This window comes from Osmerus eperlanus, chromosome 14, assembly GCF_963692335.1.
Source record: "Osmerus eperlanus chromosome 14, fOsmEpe2.1, whole genome shotgun sequence".
Lineage (NCBI taxonomy): Eukaryota > Metazoa > Chordata > Actinopteri > Osmeriformes > Osmeridae > Osmerus > Osmerus eperlanus.
In genome coordinates this window covers 10516932-10528252 of record NC_085031.1, presented here as the reverse complement: position 1 = coordinate 10528252, position 11321 = coordinate 10516932, and the positions used below count along the sequence as shown (strand labels likewise).

The following is an 11321-nucleotide window of genomic DNA, read 5'->3' as shown; positions in this document are numbered from 1 at the left end:
GTAGAATAGTGGATTCAGGATTAGTCACAACTCCTCAACTCCAGTTGACCACACAGTTCTACAAATCTGTCATGCAGTTTCTTAAAGGCGGCAAGAGGTTTTGTCTAAATGCTGGTGGAGAAGATATACTGTACGTACAGTACGATCTTTTTTTACATTTCAAAACGGCTTGTCAATGACTCCAAAGTCCACATTGGCTGGATTTCTGGAATTGGGATGTTTTCTATGTCATTCCAATCTCTTCCTGTCAACATCCTCTCATGGTTTACCAATCCACCCATACCCATACAGTCTGAAATAAGCAGACTCATGCATCTAATTATGCTTTTTTCTCTGTACAGAGAAAATTTATTTCTAGCTGAGCTGTTACTTAGCCACTAATTTATTAATAAAAAGCAGTATGAGGTGACATAGTGCACCTTCATTTTTGTTTGAGGTTATATACTTGTGCTTCTGGTTGAGAGGTTGCCAAAAACTTCAAGAGGGTTGAGAGAAAATAACAGTTAAGGTGCATTACATGACTCAGTGCTAGGTCTTAAGTCTTATACAACTGTATACACAAGATAATACCCTGTCATGCCCTGTACAGTAGGTTATCTAGGTTTGCATGTGTGTACGCGTGCGTGGCCTTGTTTAAATTGTGGTGGATCAGAAGTCCCCAAATAAAAAGTAAAACAAGGAATCTTTGTCCAAACAAGTTTAAATCTATTTACAATTATGTTTATTTATTTGTAGGGTTTTGGTTAGAATTTGTGTTAGGGTTGGAATTAAATTAAGGTTTGGGTTAGGGGTTAGCGAAAACTGAATTTTGAAAGGAAATTATTTGTCAGTCCCCCATGCTAACTTGCCATTTGCCGTTTTGTCACGTTGGAGAATATTGGATATTGGTACTGTTACTGAGGTTTAACAGTATTTGGCTCCTAAGTCACATTCTACAAGTGTTGTGAGTGCTAAAGTATGATGCTTCTTGGATGTTTGTCAGACTTGTTTATAGTCTATAAAATCTTCATGGGGACCAAATCCAAAGAACCTTGCTTTAGTAATCTTTCCATGTAGGCCTAACTGGTTTTGCAACCCTTTTCTAACACCGATCATGGGCCGCTTCGACTCTCCGAAATGTTTGAAAACAAAATGTGTCAACATGGTGTCATGGCTTACCATAGCGGTTATAAAAAATGTTTTACCTTTACAACTAACGACAAAAATTTGTATCTGACTCTTCATAGACTTGTTACGAAACTTACAACACACGTTTCGTAACCCAGGGATTCTAACCAATCACCACACGCTACTGATGATCACGTGATAGCGTTTTTATATAACTAACACGTTCTATGTATAATTTGTCATGCCAGTAGCCGGATACTCAGCATGTGTAGTGATGTGTAAACCAATTCTTAGAACAAAATTGAAAAATCAGGTATTTGTTGCATATACCTAGCGATAATGTCGTTACAACAGCCTGCTCCAGAGGATGCGCTTGAAGAGAAAGGACGATTCTTTATAGAACCTGATAAAGAACACGACTGGAGCAAGGATGACAATGTTGATCATTACACACTTATTTTACAGAAAGCCGATACACTGGCATCGGAAAATCGTCTTAAAGAAGCCATTGATGTGTTCTCAATGGCCTTGAGGTGTGGTGCTGTACGTCCGGGACAGTTAAATACTTTAGTGGATTGTATCCTGCGCAACTTCAAGAAAAAGATAGAGGAGAATGAGACTATTTCGGAAAGGAGGAAAGACGGGCCAGACAACACCCGGGGGATATTTGATTGTCCGAGTTGTCACAGTTTTTTAGGTGAACCTGTCACAATAGGCTGTGGACATTCATATTGCAAAAGATGTTTACAACACGACCTTCTGTCTAAATGCAAGCTTTGTAGCGAGAACGTCAGAGGCAAGTCCGGTAACATGAAGATAAATGTGATTCTATCCGGACTATTGGACAAGTGGTTCCCCAACGACCTGAAAATATCTAAAGCTATAAATGAAATTGAAGACTTGTGTAGAAGAAAAGACTTCGATAAAGCAGTGTCACTTGCGACGAATTTGATACAAGATGGTAAGTTGGGGGGGGGGGGTCCTTGCGCATCCTTGACTGTCTAATGGTTGTTGCAAACTTGATGAAAAAGCGATGATTTAATAAACTTCCTGTCTTCTTTTCCGATGTGTTAGTATAAATGGCGGCGGGGGGGGGGGGGGGGGGGTGAAGTTCTACTGACCAACATTTTTGGTATTTGATAATCAGGTGTCTGACATAAACCCCGCCTATCCTCTGTCACATAACCAACGTGCGACCACATTACGAAATCTTGCTACTGGGGCATGCGCACAGAAATGAAGTTGCATAAGGCAGGTTGTGACACTAACACGTTTTGTAACTTTGTAGCTATGGGAACGGGATTCTTTAGTAAGCTACAATATTTAATATCTTGCAGCAGAAGTCTGTAATCAATATGCAGGCAGATTGGTGGTCATATACCTAGTGGTCTGTGATCTGTGATGTGGTAATACCAGAACATGCAAGTAAACATGAATATGCTTGTGAGAAGAAGAGTAAGGGGATTTAAAACTTAGATTCTCTCTCTCTCTGTGCCCCCCCCCCTCCCTCCTCCCCCCCTCCCTCTCTTCCTCGGTTTTCCCAGACATGGGGGACATGGTGGCGAGGTGGTTGCGGGCTGAGGCATACTCAGGGTTAAGACAGTACCACCTGGCTCTGGAGGACACTGAGCTTTGTCTTGACACCGCCAACTCTGCACAGGTAGGCTCAGCCACCAGTACACTGGACTTTTCCATGGACCTTGTGAGTGTGTGCATGTGTGTATGCGCGCGTCGTGGAACAGTGATTTAGTGAAGCCCTGTTACGTTGTTAAATTAAAAAAATTATGCTCAACAAACTTCTCTCTCATCGTGGCCAGGTGTAACCCATATCCACAGATACAAATCAAATATAAATCAGCAAACCATTGGTATACTCACAAGGTGCGCCCTCACAATAAACAATATGCTTGAAACCTATGATAAAAATCACAAACGATAAACTCAATATGAATCATGACTGAAGAATTAAACTAAACTCAGTCCAGGCTCAGTCACTGATTCTGTTATTATTGACATTTTCAATAATAACGATAATGAACAGACGTTCTTCTATTTTAGTCTGAGGTCATAAAAAGGTCAGCTAAGCGAGTTTGAAAGTAGCATGGTGCACCAGCGTAGGAGGGTGTCAATCACCACCTCGGCCGAGTGATTAAGGCCATGGCTGGCATTAAGGTAGGAGAGGGGGAGGAGTTCACAAGTTGAACTTTTAAGTGTAGTAGGTGTAGGATGTGGTCCAAAACAGTGGAGTCCCTCACCACATAGCTCACTCATCTTATCGTCGTTTATTCAGTTTAGAAGACCGCAACAGAACATATGGGTTTTTCCACAAACAACTTGAATGGTGTCAAAACATTGCAAATCATGAGTTGATTCGAACTGAGAATTTTTTTGTTTTTTACAATTGTCATGGTCAACCCAGGAGTGGTAGACTATGTTGGGTGGATCTGTAAGGATGCATGTTGTTCTGGACTGGGTTGGTGTACCTTCACCTATCTCTCTGTTCCTCTCTCTTGCAATTTTGTATAATGTTCTCCATGTGTCTTTCTCTTTTCTCTCTCTCTTTACCGCTTCCTGTTTCCATCTCTCCATCCGTCCCTTCTCCAGGGCTACTATCAGAAGGCCAAGGTGCTCAAGCAGATGGGCCAGGTAGATGAGTCCCTCCAGGTGTTCCTCCACTGCCTGGCCTTGGATGAGGGATTCCCCAGGGCCAAGAGGGAGGTGGAACTGGTAAGAGATACTAGCTCACACTGTCATTTTTAATTTGGTCTAAAAAGTGTGGCTTCGAGTGTACTGGACATGTACTTAGTTATTATACTATAGTTAAAAGTAGCACTGTGACATGTTTGTGTCACCCATGAGTAGACCCAGTGGTTTGTACCAAGCCTTCAGGCCTCTGAGGTTCTCTGTGTTCTGATTCCATATCGTGACTCGCAGATGCTCACAGTCATTGAAGGGAACATCATGTCTGCATTCCACAGTTGTTATGGTCTGCCGGTTCTAGACCCTAGCAGCACCTTAATGGAATCAAGCCCCTTAGGTGTGTGCATGGTAGAAATGGAATGACGCCCAACTTGCTGTAATCAAATTATTGATTTGGGGTCTCATGTCACAACAAGTCAAATTATTTACCTGTCATATTTAAAGTGGATTTTTTTCATAACACCTGTAGACTGAGAGACAGTGTAGCTCTGAAAACACGATTTCACACTATCTCTAAGCATGTAACGGGTCACCCCGTGTGACTGTGCTCATAATGACATTAGACTCATTCTGAAGTCCAGGCTGGCCTTGTGCATGCCTGCAACTGTCCCATCAATGAAAATGGTGGACTGTCTTGAGACAATATACAATATACAGCTGCTGTGTTGAGTCAGTTTTTTTAGTTTTTTTTTACTCTTGTACGAGAGGATTGTGCTCTTTAGACAACAGACACTTCGATAGTGTGGGTGTGTGTGCATCTTTGACAGGTTCAGTTAGTATGTATAATAGTATAGTTTTTTTGTATGGCAGTGTTTCCACCTCATGACTCTTATTTGTGCCCTATGTTCTCCTTGCCAACCCTGTTGTTGTATAACAACATAACTAATTCTGAAGGTCTGGTTCAGCTCCGCTTCTCCCATCCACCTTCCTCTTCTTTTTGTTACCCTGGGTGGGTCCAAGCTCTGCAAATGGAAAACGGCCTGTCTCTCATTGACCGGGGTTCTCCAGGTTCTAAGATAATTGGATGTTTAGCACCATTGGAGAGAGTGAGGGAAAGGGAGAGAGGCAGACATGAAGAGAGAAAGACAGATGACGTAGGAAGCACATGGAGGGAGAGAGAGAGGGGGAGAGAGATAGAGAGGGGGAGAGGTAGTGGGAGGGGGAGATAGGGAGGGAGGGAGAGAATACAGAAAGGGGGTGTGGGCAAAATGTGAGCCCAAGTAATTGTCCACAGGGATGAATCTAGAGAAATACACTGCTAAAGAGGGACAAAGATACCGCAATTACCGGAGGGAGGGAGGGAATACAGAAAGGGGGTGTGGGCAAAATGTGAGCCCAAGTAATTGTCCACAGGGATGAATCTAGAGAAATACACTGCTAAAGAGGGACAAAGATACCGCAATTACCAAAGGGCCAAGTGACTCCACCAGAGCAGAAGCGCTTAAACACTTGGAAGGGGCTGCTGTTCTTGCAGAAGGCTTTCCAGTTTCTTCTCTCTGAGGTGAAGTGAGGACATCTAGTTGACTGGCAATTGGTCAGTAGACTTTCTTCCCCAACTGCATCCACACTCACAGACCGAGCCTATATTTGCCTCAGTCAGGCTACCGTCAATAGCCCGCTGACATGACTCACTTTTAACCTTCGCAGAGTTAATTCCCAGAAAGTCCCTTATTCTCATAGATGTGCTTGTGTGTTCTTGTGCTTTTTGATTTACTGCCTGGGTGTTTTGCAAGAGGGTGTAGCTCAGGTTTTGTTTGTACATGCTCCTGACTGCCATTGTGGCCCTGAACGACTCCTGAGTGCGCCGTTTTGGGGAGCCTGTGCGTCCACTTTCAGTGCCTGGATGGTTAACCTGGTGCTTTCCGCAGATACTGTGCGACCTGCTGTCTCCGGGTGGGGAGAACGTCAAGGTGGGCCTGAAGGAGACAGCCTTGAACACCTCGCCTCACTTGCGCAGTAAAAGACTGGTGGCCGATGCACAGTCCCAACATCAACACCAGCCCCCAGCCCAGCACCACCCCCACCAGGGCCGGGCCACCTCGGCCCACTGCAACTGTGATGCACAGGAGGTAAGGCACCTGAAACTGGTCCATAAACAATGTGCTCGGATAGTATGGTCATACAGCAAAGTTCATTGAGGTAACAAAGATGTCTTGTCAAATGTCATCCAGTTTGAAACAATCTTTATTCCTTTGACCTCTCTCTCTCCCCCCCCCCCCCCCCTCCCCGTGTCTTCCTTCTTCCTCTCTTGTTCAGAAGCCGGGTCGCTCCGAGAGCCTGGAGCGCCCAGGCCTAAGCCGTGCCCACTCACTGCGAGGCCACGGGCCGGGCGGTGGGGAGGGGCTGAAGCGGGTGTGCTCCGCCCCCCAGCTGGGGGACCAGGAGAAGGGGGCGCTGCTGCTGAAGAGAAAGCTGTCCACCTCAGACTCAACACCCTGGGTGATGTCCCACGGAGGCAGCAAGCACAAAAAACAAGGTCGGTCACCACCCGGAATATTCGGTCTGCTCTCTTCCGTTCTGTTGTGTCTCATGCTATTCCATTGTTGAAATTGCTATACCAAGAAAGTCATTTGAACTGTAGTCTTTTACCAGCTTCAGTAGCCACACTAGTAACTGAAGACTACGATCTTAGCTAGCACTGGTACTTTGCTAATTGTATGCGTGTTGAGCCTTCGTGTATGAAGATGTTCCTCCTCTTCCTGACTCCGCCCTCTTTTGCTGCACAGTGGCGGGCGTAGTCACAGGGCGCCCCATTGCAGCTGCCCCCCCCCGCAGCCCGAGGACCCTCCCCCGAGACTTACTGGACACCAACGACTTGGAGTGTTCCCTCTGCATGAGGTACAGAGGCACATCCACGTCAGGTCACAGGGTCCTGATATATGAACCAGAGCTGGATTTATTTTGAGGAACCTTTTTTCTCACGAGTCATTCCTTTCCTGGCCAGGCTGTTCTATGAGCCTGTCACCACACCCTGCGGACACACCTTCTGTAAGAACTGTTTGGAGCGCTGCCTGGACCACACACCCCAGTGCCCCCTCTGCAAAGAGAGCCTGAAAGAGGTAGGCCCCCCCCCCCTCAACACAGAAGGCGTAGCTTTCTTGTGCTGGTGGAGCTGTATTGCAAGGTTAGCTCTAAGCCCCTTAATTTGGGGGAAGACCTGTCTTATTGACGTAGCTGGTGTGACCTGGTTTTAAGTGAAAGGGCCTAATAATTTTTTCCCCCTTCACCTCACCTCTCCTCCTTCCCCGACCCCCTCCTCCCACTCCTGCTTTTTTTTATACCACCACCTCCATCTCCACCCACTCCTTCTTTCCCACTGTGTCTCTCCCTCCAGTACCTGGCAACCAGGAAGTACAATGTGACCAGTGTTCTGGATGAGCTGATCCAGCAGCACCTGAGTGAGGAGCACTCCGAGAGACAGAGGATCCACCTGGAGGAGACCCGGGAGCTCTCTGAGTCAGTCTCTTCTCTTTCTCCCTCTCTTTCTCTCCTCCCTCTGGCTCCCTCACTCTATCTCCTGTCTCTATCTTTTCTCTCTATATATATCCTCTCTCTCTCTTTCTCTGTGTCTCTCTTTCTCTCACTGTCTCTCTTTCTCCCTCTCAGGTTTAAGTTTACTCAGAATTGTACAGTTAAGAATCGCTAGTCTGGACCTGTGAAACTTTTCTCACTCTTCTCTCTTTCTCTCCAGTCTGACTAAGAATGTCCCCATCTTTGTGTGTACCATGGCCTACCCCACTGTGCCTTGCCCTCTGCACGTCTTTGAGCCACGCTATCGACTCATGATTCGTCGCTGCATGGACACGGGCACGCGCCAGTTTGGGATGTGCATCAATGACTCCCATAAAGGGTAGATATAAGACACACACACACATACCCTCTCTCTCTATCTCTCTCTCTCCACTTTCCTGTACAACACTAAGTTGTATTTTCACCCTGGAAAAATCATTAAAAAGCTGGTCTCTGCTGAACAGAGATAAGAGACTGAGAGACAACGTTGGGAGGATGAGCATGCTACGCTAACAGGATTTCAGACTTAATAGCTGCAGCTTTTCTAACAAGCTGAATAAACTGGAAGAAATCAGAGTTGGGAAAAGATTGGAACAGTTATGCACAGTAATACCCCCTTGGGATGTAAGAGCTTGTATTTGCTCTGTCCCAAATGAATTTTATTATGAGGACATAACCGTGCAGTCTCTTGTGGCTTGGGCCTCATGGAACTAAATGGCTAAATAAATAAATTAATTAATGTGACATAAATTGGGGGAAAGCACATTTTGTCTGTAGCCAGTTACAGCTAAAGCATGCAAAAATTTACACATCACCCCCCAAAAAATATCGCCTTTCAATCACAATACTCACAATCTAATTAACCAACCAATCATGATAAGGAATGTTAAAAACACAATCGTTTTGGGTGTAGGAATGGATTTCCTGAACAGAAAAACAGTAGTAGTGACACAAATCTCCTAATTTCAGGTTTGTGGACTACGGCTGCATGCTGATCATCCGTAGTGTGCACTTCCTGCCTGATGGCCGCTCGGTAGTGGATACCATCGGTGGCAAGCGTTTCCGGGTTTTGTCCCGGAGCCTGAAGGATGGCTACAGCATCGCTGACATTCAGTACCTCGAGGACACCAGGGTAAGATCTGTATGAATGTGACCTTATAAAAGTGTCTTAGTAATTACTCTTGCTAGTGGAATCCTTTGGAAGTTACTGTGTTATTTGAACACAGAAGTATGATAGTGTGTGTTCATTAATTGAAGAAATATATTAAAAAATATGATGACTTTATGATAAACAGAAAGTTATCTATCTTGTTGGTTGATGGATTGCTCTGACCAATCAGGTGGACGATGCTGAGGAGCTCTCCAAGCTGCAGGAGCTGCATGACTCGGTGTATGAACAGGCCCGCTCATGGTTCCAGAACCTCAAGAACCGCTTCCGGAACCAGATCCTGCAGCACTTTGGGCCCATGCCAGAGAGAGAACTTGACATCCAGGTGGGTCATCTGAATCCCCTTTTGCACCCTGGCCCACTCCCCTTTCTCAGAGTTTTCCCTCTGTGTGGATGAGGGGTTTTTGTGGGTCTTGGTGCTAGGGGGCTAGGTGTAGTTCCTGGATTGTAGCGCTAGGTGTAGTTTCTTGGCTGGTTGTAGTTTCCACTGTATGTATTTACTGACGTGTATCTCCCAACCCTTCAGAACAGGAAGTGTTAATCAGGTGTGGGGGATTAAATCTTAGTTCCATTGCTCTAGAACAGTGTAGCTGAGTGGGGCGATGTAGGGCAGAGGGCATTGTGGGTGACGCTTATATAATCCTTCCGAGGGTGTTGCGTCACAAGTGTGCTATGAGGTGATTACACACACACACTCGCACACAAGTACAGCACAATACCAGTTCTGTCTCAAAGTATCTTTTCTTAGACATTTAACAAAAGAAAGCTCTGCCACACAGTAACTTTCAATTAAAGTAATGCTAATAGTTGACATTAATAATAATAATATATATAATATATATATATTATATATATATAATAATAATTACATAGTTTAATAAAAATAGACAAATAGCTTTTAAGCTATTGGCGAGCTGTCTGGCCTCATTGGCTATGCTTACTTGAGTTACCTCACAGTTATCTCACAGTTTTTGGAAGTAATACTGTTACGTGCCTCAAGTACTGAATGAACTGAGTCAGGACTGTACTGCTCTTCTGCTCCTGACAAACAGCAACTGTGTTCTCAGTATTAAGCCATCCGGAACATTCTATCTTTCCTTTTACCCCCCTCATTACTGCGTACAAGCTGTTGCGGTTTTGGCCTGGCCTGAGTGTGCTGGGTGAAGTCTAAATGACATGAGTCCAACCTTCCCCCCTTCTCGTCCTCCTCACAGGCGACACCAAACGGCCCTGCCTGCTGTTGGTGGCTCCTGGCCGTGCTGCCTATCGACCCCCGCTACCAGCTCTCTGTTCTCTCCATGACCACGCTGAGAGACCGCCTGGTCAAAATCCAGCACATCCTCACCTACCTGCAAAGCATCCCCAACGAGTAGAGCTTCTGGCTGACCTCTGACTTCCCCGCCTCAACCTGCCTGTCAACCTTCCCGTAGACCTCTGGATTCTACCTAGACAAAATGTTCCCTCATCTACACTATACCTGCCCTTAAACTCTCACGCTGGCATCCAGCTGCTCTGGACATGTCCCCATGATATCTCGCCAACAGGTTGTTAGCGTGACAATATCACGACCATCTCCATGATAACGGCAGGGAAACCAGTAAGAAGATGACAGTATCGCCCACACACCAGCTAGTATCGTGTATGCTTCCGTGGAGAACAAATCCAAAATGCTGAAACTATTTCAAACAGACAAGGGGTTTAGTGGAGGTTGTGGGGACTGGCTGTGACTGGGATGCAGAATGGGACCTGTGAGCCAAGGTTTTGTGATAGGTGTAAAAACCAAGTGCAATGAGAAATGGTCTTGGCTTCCAACAACACTCAAAGTGTTTGTCCTCCTCTGCCGAGCCTCCTTTCTCTGTCTATCATTGTCTCGCACGCACAAGCTTCTAACCACTACTGAAGTGTAGTTTGGTAGAGGACACCACTGTTTAATTAATAGAAATCAGCCCATATTAACATCATTTAGGTTGTTTAAATCATCAACTGTTTCTTCCAAGCTGTCAAATAAAGTGCAGCCTGTCTGCTATTTAGTTTGACTTTATTACTTAATTGTAACAATAGTCTGGCAACTTGCACTGACAAATTATTGTACTGCTGTTTAAACTGCATAAACTCAATGTCCAAACTTCCAAAATTAGTACCAGTATTTTTTTGTTGTTGTTGTTCCAGAAGTGAAGAATATTGATAGCCTAGACCCTGTTATACGTTTTGCTGGGTTTAGTTTCAAGACAGGAGTCCAACTCGTCTTCTCAGCCCAAATGTCCAGCTTCCCACTTCAACCAATGTTCACTGTCATTTCTAAGGACTGATATATCTATATATTTTTGACTTGTGTTTGTATGTGTAAATCAAACAAACGGGAATTTGCAATATTTTGACAAATGGTAAATGACATAACTGCATCCATATAGTACTTTGATCTGCATCCATCATAGCAAAGTTTAAAGATCCTCCTTTATTTTCCTTCCTTGAAAGAAGCTTTCTTTCTTTGTGGAGAGGAATAATGACTGTTGAAGGATCCTGCCTGCTTGAATTTGCAGACTAATTTTGCCTTATATACCATTTAAGCATTTTGCTTTAGCGGCATTATGCGTTGGCTTGACTACCATTCCTGTCGCCACACAGTAATTACTTTGTTATAGTTCTAATTTTTCCTTCAGTTGCATAATGGCTCAAATTGTTTCATGTGTAAAATGTATCTCAAGTCTATTTATGTAAATTTGTAATTTCTTTATTTGTAAAAATACAAAACAAAGTTGTTGGGGTTTTTTTGACTGCTTTTTTGCTCGACTGTCTAAGTTATCAATTTTCAATAATAAATGCACATCTTTTTCAT

The 11321-nt window shown here is 44.6% G+C and overlaps 1 protein-coding gene across 1 annotated transcript; it reads left to right on the top strand.

Moving 5' to 3' along the window:
* Positions 1-1347: 1347 nt before the first annotated feature.
* Positions 1348-11320, top strand: lonrf1 (LON peptidase N-terminal domain and ring finger 1). The gene is made up of 12 exons (XM_062478574.1): positions 1348-2068; positions 2652-2767; positions 3712-3834; positions 5676-5876; positions 6064-6283; positions 6534-6645; positions 6752-6866; positions 7142-7263; positions 7499-7657; positions 8287-8449; positions 8658-8810; positions 9700-11320. Exons 1-12 carry the CDS (start codon positions 1447-1449, stop codon positions 9856-9858), a joined length of 2265 nt encoding a protein of 754 aa, XP_062334558.1. The 5' UTR covers positions 1348-1446; the 3' UTR covers positions 9859-11320.
* Position 11321: the final 1 nt, after the last annotated feature.

Bases quoted from the DNA above. Each gene is read 5' to 3' on its own strand.
- lonrf1 (XM_062478574.1), top strand. From the start codon at position 1,447: ATGTCGTTACAACAGCCTGCTCCAGAGGATGCGCTTGAAGAGAAAGGA. The intron at 7,658-8,286 runs GTAGATATAAGA...TCCTAATTTCAG, and splicing joins ATCAATGACTCCCATAAAGG to GTTTGTGGACTACGGCTGCA. The intron at 8,811-9,699 runs GTGGGTCATCTG...TCCTCCTCACAG, and splicing joins AGAGAGAACTTGACATCCAG to GCGACACCAAACGGCCCTGC.